We start from the raw sequence: 15,548 nt of genomic DNA, 5'->3' as shown, positions 1-15,548 counted from the left end.
TTATGAGAAAAGAGTTCTTGAAGAAAAAAATTTTTGTGCTGGTCCTAGGGCTTTTTCTCTCAAAGCTAGTGCTCTACCACTTGAGCCATAGTGCCACTTTTTCTGAGTAGTTTATTGGAGATAAGAGTCTAATGGATTTTGGCTTCAAACTCTGATCCTCAGATCTCAGCCTCCTGTATAGCTAGGATTATAGGTATGAGCCACAGCATCTGGCTAAGAAATTGTTTACAGCTGCTTCTTCTCTCGAAGCAGATCTTCTGACAATGACACACAATTCTTCCCTTTTAGGAGCAAATGCAAAAGTTATTGACTGTCTCTATGTCATTTGCCATTTTGTATCAAAGCACTTTAAAACCTTTTAACACCATGGAGATCGAAACTAAAGTACCCTAAATGTATTTTCTGTGGTGTACTTTTCTTCAGGATATTTGATCTTAGACATAAAATAATTATTGTATTTCATGTTCACTTTGAAGAATTTAATAAATTTTTCTTTCAGTTTCTGTCATGGTTTCTATGGTACGATTAATCATAACATACTCCTTTGTCTCTGTAACACAGGATAATGTATAAGTTAATGTATAGATTTGTAGTAGCAGTGTCATCTTCAGTTAAGGGGAAGTAGTCATAAAGTTGTTTAGTTATCTACAGTTGAAATCATTGTATTTGTGAGTTGTGAAACTTGATACTTTATGCAATAAACACATACTTATGTTCTAATTCTCTGATACATCTATAAGAATTTTGGTAAAATAAAAACCGCATATCCCAAAATATAATTATTTTATAATGTCATCCAATAGTTATATATTATTTGGATACTGATCATAGGATTCTAAGTCATGCTCAGACACTTGTACATTTCTCAGCCTCTTGGAATCCACATTTGAAATGACCACATTCTATGATAAGGTGATTCATGGCTAAACTGAATTGCAGAATTGCTGGAAATGGGTGATTTTACAAGCAAGGTGTCATGCAGGTATCTTAATCAGCAGACTTAAAAGTTGCTGAAAATAGCACAACATACCTTTGTAGTGTGGCTACCTGTGCACTTTGTGTGGTGGTAAGATGGCTTTTTCCTTGGGCTGCAGAAATACTTAGAAAGCTAAATGGTACATTCTTAAGTAGCTTTTGACAGATGGGCATTGAAAGTTGACACTATATCTCCCGTGTGTGTCTGTATCTCCTTGTGCTGTGTTGCATTGTGGCACGGCCCCTCCCTTACTGCTCATCCATTCAGTCCTTCCTGCATTTTAATGGTAGAGCACCTGTGTCCATCAGCATTGGCAGGACAGAGTCAGAACGAAATAAATAATCAAGCTTTTATTCACTTAACACAGCAGCCTAATCTAGAGGCAGGCATGAAGAGGCACGCCCCTCCCCCCCCCCATCCTTTTTCCCAAAGGAAAGCACCGATCATTGGGTGAAAGTAGCAGGGGTGAAGCAGCCCTTTGTAATCCACCCCTTCCTTGTAGAACCTAAGAGAGTGTGGAAAAGCAGCCAGAGTAGAAGAGCATGGAGTGAGGGAGGCGCTGCAGAGGTGCCAGGTCAGAAGGGCGCTTACGTACACAGCACCACTAGCTTGGGTGCACACGTGCCCCTTCAGAAAGCAGCTGGCTCTGGTGTGGTGTAGAAAGGGCTACCTCTTCCATGGCCCTCACGAACAGCCACCTCCGTGCCACTGTTGGGCACGTGGCATGAGCTCAGTCAGCCCTGCTTAGGGGGTCAGTGTTTTCTTGTCAATGTAAGCACATGGATTTGTCCTCAGGCACTGGATAAACATGGAAAGTCTTTTAAGAACAAACATCGGAACCTTGCCCATGTGGACATAACATGTAAGAGATGTATGTTTTGTAACATTGAAATGAAACTTTTCCTTTAGAGGTAAGAATTGCATCTCATGCAAATAACCAAAATCTTGACAGCTCCATTATGACTTGTTTGGAGAAATTTAAATTCTAAAATATAAGATTCAAATTAATATTAAGTTATTTTCATATCAATTTGTCATGCAGATAAAAATAGAATTCTGTAGCTCATGTCATTATAAACTAAGTGTAAATCCCATCACTTGCCTTCATCAGAAATCTTCATATTCTGAGTCATTTTTATTCTAACAGTTGTACGTTCAGAGAAACTAAGGGTTTGAGTTTAAACTGTGGTTGTATTTAAGACCATAGATGCCTTAATATTGGAGCTTTATACTTTAGGATAGTATTTAGAAGTATTTTTCTTACTATGGTCAATCAGTTATGCAGTATATCAGATAGTCTTCTGTTTCCTAGTATATTTGTTTGTCATTATTGTAACAATTTTCACAAGCTTTAGTTTAGTGCCTTAAAACAATTCAGGGGCTGAAATCAGATGTCTGTTTGACTATCTGTCTCATGGCTGCATTCTTGGCCCACCTTCGTGGAAGAGTCTGTCCCGTGAGTTTGTCTGCTGGTAGAAGACGTGACCTGCACTGTGTGTTTATTTGCCACCTCAACAAAGCCAGCAGGGCTGCATCCTTGCTTCTACCATCACCGCTCCTCTGCGAGATCTGTTGCCTACCTCGTTGCTTTGTGAGGACTCTGGGCTCCCCTGCATAACACTGGGTGCACTGCCCGCACTAGAGTTCTTGCTTGGTCACACCACCAAGAGTACCCTTGAGAGTGGTGTACAGATTTGGGGATTAGGTCGCAGCCCGCTTTAGAGGACAGTTACTTCACCCCTCAGTAACACAGTGCCCCTGTGCTCCATATCCTTTCTTGCATACATAGAGCTGTGTTTGGGATTCCATGTTCCTTGCATTATTGTCTGTGTCGCAGGACTGAACTGGCACACTTATTTACTACTGCTTTATAAGGAATCGTGCAATAGAATAGCAATACTTCTAGGTTTATTTTTTTACTTCCGAATATTTGGCTTTTCATGGACTTTAACTTTTTCAAACAGATGTTGGAAGTAGTTAATTAGTTTATCCAAACCTCATGATTTTAAGTAGAGGTACACTAGATCTAGAATGAAATTATATATATATATATATATATATATATATATATATTTATATATATATATACACACACACACACTTATATATATAGGTATATAAAGAGAGCAAGAGGCTTCAACTTATTGGTATCTCTCAACATACTAATTTTTATGCATTGCCTTGAGCATTTTATTCAATATATATTACATAGATTTTTTAAGTATACCTGAAGAAATTTTTGCCTACAATAATCTGCTTTTTATTGTTACTGCTATTATAAATAATATCTTTTATAAAAAGTATTTTCAAATTATGTGTTGATAATATTCCAAGTACAGTGATTTTTATATTGATTTTCTATAAATCTCCTTGCTAATTTTTCTCATTAGTTATATTTATTTAAAAAGTTTAATATTCATATAGATAAGTACATAAACTATATTCTTTTTTTGTATTTCTGAGTTTATCTTATACAGTGGCTTATATGTGTCATCTGAATAAACTACCAAGAGTATATATTTTGCTGGTGCTGGTGGCTTATGCCTGTAATCCTAGCTCCACAGGAGGCTGAGATCTGAGGATTGCAGTTCAAAGCCAACCCTGGCACAAAAGTCTGCATGAGACTCTTATCTCCAATTAACCACTCAAAAACCAGAAGTGGTGCTGTGTGTAGCCCGGAGCACAAAGAAGCTCAGGGACAGTGCCTAGGGCCTGAGTTCAGGCGCCACAACCAACAAAACAAGAGTGTAAGTCTTTATCTTGTTTCTGCTGTTAACCCTAAATCTACTATTCTAACTGATTTTGAGTAGCAGTTTTATACCACTTAAAGGTTATTTTATTGTTCGGAGGATGTGATTTTTTTTTTTATGAGTAATTTTGAATTCTAGAACATTTTTTGTTTAAATAAATTTTAACTTTAATTTGTTAATTTGCAGATTACAATCAGTGGTTGCATATTCTAAACTACTTTGTATATCTGAAAAAGCGTGGCCTGCTAAGTCATAATGTACATTTTGTACACACACAGGCTTGGTAGTTGTTAGGCTTCTGCTTTCTCTGGTGAGGGTTTTCATTGTGTTGCCATGATTTTGCTTTTCTGAGTTCATTTTGATATCAAGATTATATGCTCTTGATGAGTGAGCTTTGAGGTATTTCTTCACTCACTAGTTTGGGGTTCTCCCCATGGTTTGGAGGTATGTCTGTCTCTAAAGTGTTAGTGCAATTCCTCGGTATCATACCTGAGACTGGTATTTTTTTTTTTTTTTTTTTTTTTGGTCAGTCATGGGGCTTGAACTCTGGGCCTAAGCGCTGTCCCTCAGCTCTTCAGCTCAAGGCTGGCGCTCTACCACTTGAGCCACAGCGCCACTTCCGGCTTTTTTCTTTTTGCTTATGTGGTGCTGAGGAATCAAACCCAGGGCCTCAGGCATGCAAAGCTGGCGCTCTACCACTTGAGCCACAGCGTCACTTCCAGTTTCCTGGTGGTTTATTGGAGATAAGAGTTTCATGGACTTTCTTGCCCGGGCTGGCTTTGAACCATGATCCTCAGATCTCAGCCTCCTGAGTAGGATTACAGGCACGAGCCACCAGTGCTCGGCTAAGACTGGTATTTCTTTGTAATATATTGGTTCATGACTTTAAAACATATTTTAGCCTCTTTTTCCTCCCATTCTTTATTGAAGCATTGTTTCAATTGAGTAACACTCAAGGCACAAAGTTGAGTTCAGACAAAGTTGTACTGGCACCTCCAGCACGATGTAGAACAATTGTGTTGTCTCTCCAGTCAGTCTGACTGGCTTTTCTTCTCAAAAGACGACTCCCTTTTGGCATCCCGACAGTGAGTTCTGTGAGAACAGACTTTACAGGTGGTGCCTCTTGTCTCTGGCGTCCTTCTCAGATGCCTCTGAGAAGCACCCACACTGTGTGGGGCTCTTGTGTCTGCCTTCCTTCTCCCCAGTGTCTCTGAGAAATACCCATGTGGTGTGCCAGTCGGCAACAAATCCCTTGTGTATAAACCTGTTTCTTCTAGAATAGACCATAGTTGAGATCTGGCTTAGTGGTGATTGTGAATAAAATGTCAGCGAACATTTTTGTATATCTTGTCAACAAGATTTTATATCTCGAATACATACTTAGGAGTAAAATTTCTAGATCATAATGGGGTTTAATCTTTATATTTAACTTCATAAATAACTGCAGTTTTTTCTAAAGTAGCTGCATCATTTTAAATTGCCAAGAATGATTGCTTTAGTAATTCCACATTTTTGTCCTTTGGTTTCAGTCTTTTTTTAATTTTAGCTCTTATGGGCTCTGTGTGTGTATGTGTATATTGCTATTGATTTTACTGAATTCATTGTAGATGTTAGGTATTAGTCATTTTTTCAGATGTATGCAGAGTAAAAGTTTTTCCCTTTCTGTGGCTCTTTTTTTTTTTTTTTTTGGTTGGTTGTGGGGCCTGAACTCTAGGCCTGAAGAACAGGATTTCTTTCTTTCAAGATGCTTTTGTTTTCTTTTCTTTTTTGCAAATAGTATGCAATTGTTTCAGTACCATTTGTTGAAAGACATTTCAGATTTCTTTGTATCAGCATATTTGTTGAAAGTCAATTGACCATGTTTGTGTAGTATTTCTGAGTATTTAACTATTCCATTTTTCTATTTAATTGTATGTCTCACAGTCCAAACTTCAGTGGAACATTGGATAAATGTGATGATAGTTCTTTTGTCTTTATCCTGAAATCAAGGGGAAAATATTTCATTTTTACCCTTAAATATGATTTGTGCCTTTAAAATACTTTACTGTTATTTTGTTTAATGGAAATTTTATTGATATAATTTATAAATCATGCAATATTGGTTTTTAGTGTGTTCGAAGAACTGTGCAGCCATAACTGATCAAATTTAAAACTTGCACATCACCTAACGAAGCAGCTCTACCACCAACCACTAGTAGACATTCCCAGTTCTTCACTGCCTGCCTGCCAGTTCCTCCCCTTAGATAGCCTCTGAAGAAATATGGTACATTTATTTATTAGTGTAAGATCATAGTTCTAAAAGATAGATATTGAATTCAAGGACTATTTTATTTGTTCTTCAAGATCCTACCTTAGTTTAATCTATATAATTTAAGTAAATTGTGGTGTAATTACAAATCTAGGTCATTTGGTCCTTTAGTAATTTGTCTTTCATACTCTGAGCAGTGCTTTTGAATATCTGTTTCCATCAGTATTTCAGGATGAATAAAGAACTTGCATATAACTCAAAAAAAATGACTTCGATAAATCATTTTTTATGTGTCAGGGTTATAAGCTTTTTTTGGTGCCAGTCTCGGGTTTTGTATTCAGGCCTGTGCATTGTCCTTGAGCTTTCTGCTCAGGATTCATGCTCTAACACTCAAGCTGCATCTCTTAATTCCTTAACCCTTTTTTTATGTTCACATATTTTATTTACTGATTCAAAGCTCAACTCTTTAACAGAGAATGCATTATTGAGGAGTAAATTTCCAATTTGAGACTATATTGGGCAAAAGTAACATTTGACAAATCCAGGCATTATACTTAAGGTGTTTTACAATTTTATAATAATTGTTTAGGGTTGCTTTTATAGTGCCTAGGATTGAGTCCATGTCCTCTATTACTTGATAGGCAAGTACTGTACTATACTTCTTACCCCATGGTCTTGGCTATGTTATTTTTATATTTATCTGTGAGATACATTCTTACTAGCTTTGTTCAGGCTGCCTTCCAACTTGTGATTGTCTTCTCTCAGCCTCAGAAGGAGCTAAAGCTGAAGGTATATACCACCATTTCTGTCCTCATTTCTTATTTTGATCATCTATTTGAAAAGAAATACCTGTTTACAAAGTTTGCAGACCAGTGAGATTCTCCTCATTTCTTCTGATAAGTAACTGATTGAGAAGTAAACGGTGTTCAGCATTGTACTGATGTTGGCATTCCTTTAAGAAGGTATATCCCATTAACAATGGGTCTTGGATTGAAGATCTGAAATACTTGCATGGATGTCTTGGTATTTATGGAATAAGTCTTCTAAATGGAAAAGTTGAAGAAAACCTAATAAATCTTCAACTATTCTTGGTACAAAACACATTTTTATTATAGTTAATCAGACATTTGTTGGTTTTGTTTCCTAGTTCAATTTTGTGGGGAAATTGCTTGGACCAAGAGGAAACTCCTTGAAGAGGCTACAGGAAGAAACAGGTGCTAAAATGTCTATTCTGGGAAAAGGATCAATGAGAGATAAAGCAAAGGTACTGAACTTTGAACTTGATCTTTACCACATTCTGGAGGGGTCAGGTCCAGCCTGTTCCGAGACCGTCCTGTTGCTGTTTTGGTGTCCTCTCGGTCATGATAGAATCAGTCACTTCCCATCATGTATTCTACATTGTGATTCTGTGTAGTCTGTTCTGTAGGTTGGTATCAAACTCTTTACTTTCAGACCCTCTATGCTATGGTTCTGTACATCTGTGCTCGCTCATTTTCTTTAATGCTATAGCTGGATGCTATTTCTTTCTTTAGTTGTATCATCTAATTGCATGAATTATATCATTCTTTTTAATCTCTCTGCATATTTCTTTTTGATCCTGTTATGTAAAGTAATTTCAGACACTTATCCACAGATCTAAAAAAACCAAACTTGGTTATTCTTGACTTGTTTCAGTGATACTGAACAACTCACAATAAACTAAGAAATATATAAAGTATAGTTTTCATTTTTGTGTGTCAGTTCTGGGGCTTGAACTCAGGGATTGGGTGCTGTCCCTGGCTTCTTTTGCTCAAGGTTAGCCCTCTACTACCTGAGCCATAGCACCACTTCTGTCTTTTTCTGAGTGGTTTATTGGAAATAAAAGTCTCACAGACTTTTCTGCCTGGTCTGGCTTTGAACCATGGTCCTCAGATCTCAGCCTCCTGAGTAGCAAGGATTATAGGCATGAGCCACCAGCACCTGGAAAAGTTTTACATGATTTACTGTTTTATAGAGCAATAGTGATTACTTTGTGTCAGAATACAACGTTTAAGAAAAACAACTATCCCCTGAGAACACTGATATTCAGTATTAATATAAAAAAGAGAATAATATTTGCTGTCACTTTTTGTTTTTTTTTTGTGTTATTTGCTTCATTTTGATTCCTCTTTTGATAATATACTTGTCAGTTGGATTTATTCTCTCCTATATTTTCTTGGTGGCATTTAGTTTCCTATTCTGTTTAGCTTTCTATTCTACCTATAGGATTCCTTTAAGTATCTTTCTTAGTGATAATGAATTCCTTTACGTTTGTTTAACATGGAAGATTTTTATTTCTCCTTCATGCTTATGAAGGACAGCGGTGCTGAGGATGTTAACTATGTGACCCTTCTTTTATGGTTGGAAGATATCATTATAAGCCGCTTTGCTTTTAGAGCTTCTGTTGAAGTATTTGTTGTTATTCTTCTGAGTTTTAATTTATTTGTGACTCATTGCTTTTTTCTTGTAGCTTTTAAATTTGTTTTTTGCTTTGTGTGTGTGTGTGTGTGTGTATGTATATTCAGTTTTTAAAGTATATTTTATGGTGTTTCTATTCTGATATTGCCTGTTTGATATTTTGAAAGACCCCTGACTTAGACACCTCTGTCTCAACATTGTGGATTTTTTTCTGCTATTATTTTGCTCAATATCTTTTATATCCCTTCATCTAGTATCTCTCCTCCTCCTTTTATACCCATCATTCATAGATTTGGTTTTATACCTCCTTTCCCTTTCCCCACTTCATAGCTTTGGTCTTTTGAAGGTGTTCCATGGGTTTTCATGCTTATTTACTGTTTTCCTTGGCGTTTTCTTTGAATTTCTTGATTGGTCAAATCCTTCTATTATCATTGATCTTTGATACTTTCAATACCTGTCCATCTCTCTTCTCAAGTTGGCCTGATTGTATAAAGATGCAAAAATGAGCAGTGTTTATTAAAAATGTATTGGATTTGACTGGAAGTAGAAACGATCAACAGCAAGTGTTTGTTACATTTTATCCAGTCATCATACTTGCAGTATTCTATGGTTCTACTTGTGTGCTTGGGATAACAATCTCCTTTAATCAGACAACTCTTTAGAAAATAACAAATTTATCAACCTCACCTTTGTTCAGCAATAGATACAGATTGTTTCATTCCATTTCAGCTATCTGCTTAGGAGCAGATTCAGCATGATAACATGACTCAGCCTTCTTAAAGCTTGTGATCAAATTATATGTACTGTTTAATTAAATCTAACATTTTCTTTAAAAGTAGGGAACGGCTTATCATTTGGATTGGGAATTACAGAATCTTTAACGTTTATTCACTTATATCTGGTATTCCTTCTAACCCACTGGTAGAAAAATAGGATACTTTAAGGTTTATCAAATGAATAGATGACAATAATAATAATAATAATAAACAGAGACTAGTTCTAATAGGTAATAATTGGGAAACTTACCTTTTTCTTTAATTATACCTATCAAAACAAGTATTTATGCAAAGAAAGGAAACAAAATCCAAACCAAAATAAAATGTAGCATACAAGTAACCCCAACTGCAAAAGCCTACATAGGATCAGGGTTCCTTTCACATTGGTTAGACACCCCCCCCCCCCCCCCCCCCGCAAGGGATGAGCTGACATACTATCTAAAGCCATCCAGAAAAAATTTCAGATTTTGAAGCTAAAAGATATTCTTGGTGAAATATAGGAAGTAAAATGCATGACAAGAAATGTACTTATTACCTTTCTTGTGTAACTGCAACCCCTCTGTATAACACCTTTACAATAAAATAAAGAAAGTAAACTGCATAGTATGTGCACTATTTTAAAGCTCCTTAAGAAACTGACTAACAGTTCAGAAATTACTTTCAGGACTAAGCCCTACATATTCACATGGTCAGTTGGTTGTAAATAACCACAGAGTTGCAGCTTCAGTAGCTATACCTTGTGTCCAGCCTTCAGGGAACTGGGTGCACTCCACTATAAGAGTACATGCCAAGCGAGAATGGGGAGCAAGAGCACCTGAGAGCAAATTCCTTACCCACTGACTTACCGCTGTCCTTCCAGAGGTCACAAGTGGCTATCGTAATGAGATGGTAGCGAAAGACCTGCTGGCATTTCAGTTAATAGGGTTGGTTGAACTTAGGGAATGCACTACTAAAGGGTGCTAGTGACCATATGTAGAAAGCGCAGTGTGGGGTAGCTTCTTTGAAAACATGCGATAATTCTCAAGGCAAACCTTTCTGTCTTTGATGTGCTAATAACATTCGGTTTCTATTTTATAATATATCTTCTGTATTTGGTGATGTCTCCTTTAGTAAGTCCTTTCTGATTTCATGGCAAGGTTGATTTTCATCAACTAGAAACCTTCAAAGAGAAGTGGCTGCCTGGTGAGCAGTTGGATGGGAGCCCCACACCATCCATCCTCCTCTCATTTGGCTGCTGGGCTCTGCCCAACATCAAAAGTTCTCCTAGTCTCTCAAATCCTGAAGGGACAGCGCCACGCTCGGTGCCTGTCAATCACCAGTGATTGCATTTGTAGACTCCTCTTTCAACTCTTTAATAGCCAGAACACCAAAGCACTTTATAATCCTAGGAAACTAGGAGCCCAGGCATTCTGTCATTCATTGTAGCTGTACCCCTAATAAAGTGCACAGAAGATCAACAACGTTTACTCTCAACTTCTCTTCTGCAGAAGAGAGTCCAAGCTCATTAGCACTGAGACAGCAAAATATGCAAAATTTGCTGAAATGTCACTCAAGTTTATGAAGGACAAAGAAATATATAAATGACATATTGATGGATTTTTATTTTTGTTTTACTCAACTGCTTTCCTCTGTTTCTCTTGCCTGAATTCTAAAAGGTTGGTACATCAGATTAAAAGGTTCTGCCTGAGAAATAGCACAATAAATAAGCAATATGGTATTACGTAAACATCTTTCAGGTGCACACAATGAAACCCAAGTTTTAATGTTGTATCAGTACATAATTTCAAAACATTATGTATTTGGCTGTGAGTGATCAAATAATTATAAGCTAAATGAAGAATATGAATTGGAGAGTAAAATACTTGATCGTATTTGTGAACTAAAATTTTCATGTTCAAATTTTTGTCCTTTTCAGGTATGAGTAATTTGTCGTTCTTTCACTTTAGGAAGAAAATATAAATGAAAGCTATAAACCTATCCAGGCTTAGTTTTTTTTTCATGGGCTTCAATGACCGTAGCAATGTTTTATGTATTATGAATCAAAGATATATTATCTTTTAAATTTTTATTAGCATAAATTAATTGTATAAAGGCATCGTTGCAGTGATATTTGAAGCACACAGTGTACTTTGATCAAATTCACCCCATATGTGAAACCCACCAAAGACTGTTAGAAAGGAAGAAAGAGGAGGGAGGGTTTTTAAAGAACTATGTATTATCCTAAGTCATTAATTTTTTTTTGTTCTAGTTTAATTTTAGTCACAATTAAATGCATTTTAATCATTGTAATTAACACCTGCTATTAGAAATTTTTCAGGGATCTGATATCCTAGTGGTAAGCCATAGCTTAAATGAAGAAAAGGTGTTAAAATGCTACTTACTGTGTGGTGCCTTGCCCTTCGCTGTCCCTTGCCCCTCAGCTTTGCTGCACCCGATTCCTAAGAAGGGGGCAGGGCTGTTTTGTTCATTAAACCACTAAAGACACAGGATAACGGACATTTCTCGAAATTCAGCATTTAAAAATCAGAACTAGAATACTTTAATGTGGTTAGTTATGCAGTGATAGGTAACTAGAACTCATTACCACTACTTTATATAAGATATTAAATTATTTCCCACATTGTTACCAATTCTCCAAATAGTTATTATCGAATGGCAAACATTGCAGCCCTGAAAGTTGGGGTTGTTTTGCTGTGCGTGTGCATGTGGGGGGTGACTGGTTTTGCTGTGTGTGTGTGTGTGTGTGTGTGTGTGTGTGTGTGTGTGTGTGTGTGTGTGTGTGTGTGTGTGCACATGCATGTGCACCCATGCACACACTTGGATAATTGATTTTTCCCTCTTTGTTGACTCACATCTTACTGTGAATTTGACTCTACTGCTAAATTAGTAAAGTATATGCCAAAGTTTTATCTTAAATTTGCAATAAGGGAAGAAACTTCCAAAAGAGGAAATTCAAAGATTTTAGAATTCTTGATAGAAGAGAAGACATGAAGAAGTTCTAGTTAAAAATCATATTAAGTGAAATAAGCCAGACCCAAAAAAACATAGTATATGCCTAGGGTAGTCCTGTGCAGAGACTCGTAATAGCTCAATAGCTGTGTACATATGACCATACAAAATGATGCTAATTGAAATGAACTCCAAGACACGGAAACAGTCTTTTCTTTTTCTTTTTGTATTTTTGGTTGTTGACCTTGTTGTTGCCAATGTACTGTATCTAGTTCTTTCTTGTTCAGTTTCATTTTTCTTTTTCCATTGGTTTATCCCTAGCAATCTCTGTCTTTGAATCCGGTACCCTCCATCTTGTATATACATTTATGTGATTTGGGGAAGTGAAGGGGAATGGCAGAATGCTCGAAGAAGGATACAGGCAGCCCCATTGCAACAATGATACTCACAAGACACTGTGTCAGAAATGAACTTTACAGCCTTGGGAGAAGGTGGGGGGAGGGGGGAGGAGGGTAGGGATAGTGGGAGTAAACAAAAGAGTGGGTAACAATGTTCAACAAGAAATGTACGCATTACCTTACTCATGTTAACTGTAATCCCTCTGTACAGCATCTTTATGATAAAAAGTGTAGTCATAAAGCTGGCTCAAAGTCTCTCTGCTTTTTAATGTCTGGTTTAACGCCACGAGACTGGAGGTTAGTTAGGGAAGTAGTTCTCGTTTCCCTGTAACCCTGGCTTAACTTTATTACAACTTAAGGGCTCAGCGTTTACTAAAAAATCTAGAAGAATCCTAGGAGGAAAATAGACTGTACCGCACTACCCTAGCCCAATATTTCAGTAGCCTTTTTTTAGCTCTCTCCTTGAACAGTAAAGATGATCAAATATTTGTTCTGACCCAGAAAATAATCATATGCCTTTTTACTGAGAGTATTAACTGCTTCTTATGTCATTTAGTTACTTCTTACTTTTCTTATTGGTGAAATAGAGAGAGAGAGAGATTAATTCATACAATACACAAAGCATCAAGATTCCTTGCAATGTATTTGTACACTTATATTTCTTAGTTACGTAAATTGGGAAGAGTGTGGAAGCAGAGTTTTATGGCTGTGCAGTTTCAGGGCATATATTCATACATCAGTGTACTTTGTGTTATCAGTACCACACTCGTATCTTAACCTGCAGTGCTTCATATGGGCAGTAACCATCATTTTCTTTAATAGCAAGCTTTAATTGTTCACAAAATCCTTCTAGTTCTATGGTGAATAAATTCAAAGCATATGTAACTTGTGAAGTTCAGTGTCACATACTTGGTCTTTAAAATATTAATTTGCTTCGGTTTTTTTACATTGGACCTTATCTCTGCTTTGTCCAAAACTTGGTAGCAAAATGGTAGACCCATGTGAGGATATCATCAGTCTAGCAGGAAAAAGAAAAGGTGGGTTTTTTTTTTTTTTTGGGTTTTTTTGGGTCCGGTCGTGGGGCCTGAACTCTGGGCCTGGGCACTGTCCCTCAGCTCTTCAGCTCAAGGCTAGTGCTCTACCACTTGAGCCACAGCACCACTTCCAGCTTTTTTTCTTTTTGCTTATGTGGTGCCTGGGGAATCAAACCAAGGGCCTCATGCACGCAAGGCAAGCACTCTATCACTGAGCCACCTTCCCAGCCCAAAAGAAAAGGTTTTTAAATGGTTTATTTTGTCATTGCATAATTGAATATACATTTTAAGTTTGTGAGTAATTTTAATGTCTCACCAAGTTGGAATAGCCAACTAAAATTTTAACAATAATGATATTTATCCTAGGGGATTTTAAGTTATTATTATAGATTGCACATATTTCTGTGATGTAGTGTGCATCCAAGATAACTCTGTGAGTGGATACAGTATATAATGATAGATCAAAGTAGTTAATATTTCAGTGCCCTTAAAATTTTAATTGTGCATAGTTATGAGCACACTGCGGTATTTCCTTGCTTATATACAGTATCTGTTGATCGAATGTTTCTGTTGCTGGATCATTACGGTGAGCCAGCCCGGCCCAAGCTTCTGTTTTCATGTTCTTGGTAGATACATAGTGTGCTGCTGCCGGCTGCTGTCTCCCCACCACACCACGTTCCCTCATCTGACTGTGTCCTGTTCCATTTTCCAGTCACCTCCGTGTCCCGCCTCAGTCTCTTGTCCTCTGTAGTGACTATCCTCCAGGAAAGCCTTCTACAAAAGGACTGTGGCTGTGTTTATCCTTATGTGTTTAAGAGAAATGGGGCAGCTTGTTCGGGCTCAGCAGGGACTCTGGAGGAAAGTCCTGTGCCCAGCTGACATGCTTCATCTGCACTACTTGGGCTTCTGAATTTCGTTATCTTCAGTGTCTATTGGGATTAGTGTCCAGTTGTCTCCTTATTCATTTGTCCTTTACAAGTCAGATGAAGGGGAGTTGAATAGCAGGCTACTTACCTCAGCCACAAATACTGGAACCATTCCTTAATTGAGTAGAGTTGTCACAAACAATTGAACATTTCTTTGGGCTTTTAGAACTTCCATTGAAAAATTGAGAGCGCTGTTTTCTAGCTATTGTTACTTATACTGCAGAGAACATCAGAGAAATCACCAACTTCTTACCCTAGTGAAATTACTGAGATCACTTTAGTTGTTTTCTGTGTGGTGAGTTCACGAAGAGTGAGGAGAAAAAAATGCCAGGATAATGAGAATATGTTTGGTTGACATTAGTAACATGTATTATTTCTAGGGAAGACTCATTGTTCATTATGGGTTTTTTAATACCTTAAATACTCATTTCTAATATTTTGGAGATCTTTTTTCCAGTTTTGCCCTTACTAGGGATGCCTAGGATCCAGGATTAAACTGGAATTCTGATTTCTCCAAGAATAGATTTATTAGATAAATGAAGCCATCTGCACCAAGTTAGTTCTACCAAATTGATTCACCAAGTGTCTAATATTTCCATGTAATTAGCTGTGACGTTTTCCAGGTCTATAACCAAGAGGAAAATGTAACCTTCTCTGAAGAATTGTACACTCTGGGATTAACACTTTATAAAATCATATGGTTCCCAGGGAGTGCTCACAGTGAATTACATCAGGCTCTGGCAGATGCTGCCGGAGCCTGTCTCTTTCCTGGTACACAGGAGTGGTAGCCCTGTAGGTCTGCATCTCCTCCCTCACATCTGATGTGAAAGCAGATTTCCTTTTTCTCAACTTTCACAGTTTAGTTGAGCCTGGTGGCTGCACCAAAGAAGTCCATTCTCACTTTCTTTCTCTACTCTAAAATTAAACTTTGATCATTAACTTCCATGAAAGTCTTTGTAAGGAGACTCCAAGGGGTTTTTACCTCTAAGGGAAGGTAGAGGGCTTATTTCAGATGAGAATATTTAAGAATAACTGTTTTCTGTCATGATTTTTTT

General features: G+C 37.2%; 1 protein-coding gene across 2 annotated transcripts in view; it reads left to right on the top strand.

The window, feature by feature from the left end:
- Khdrbs2 (KH RNA binding domain containing, signal transduction associated 2) overlaps positions 1-15,548 on the top strand; it is a 281,691-nt gene that overhangs the window by 81,116 nt on the left and 185,027 nt on the right. For both annotated transcript variants that reach the window (XR_006150186.1, XM_042696953.1), the window contains exon 3: positions 7,122-7,238. Coding sequence is in view for 1 of the 2 variants with exons in the window: in XM_042696953.1 (XP_042552887.1) it covers positions 7,122-7,238 (117 nt within the window). In the remaining variant the exon portion in view is untranslated. The remainder of the gene's footprint in view (positions 1-7,121; positions 7,239-15,548) is intronic.

This window comes from Dipodomys spectabilis, unplaced genomic scaffold, assembly GCF_019054845.1.
Source record: "Dipodomys spectabilis isolate Male_0828 unplaced genomic scaffold, ASM1905484v1 ptg000213l, whole genome shotgun sequence".
Lineage (NCBI taxonomy): Eukaryota > Metazoa > Chordata > Mammalia > Rodentia > Heteromyidae > Dipodomys > Dipodomys spectabilis.
Note: the sequence above shows the minus strand (reverse complement) of the source record. Positions and strands in the feature narration are given on the sequence as shown.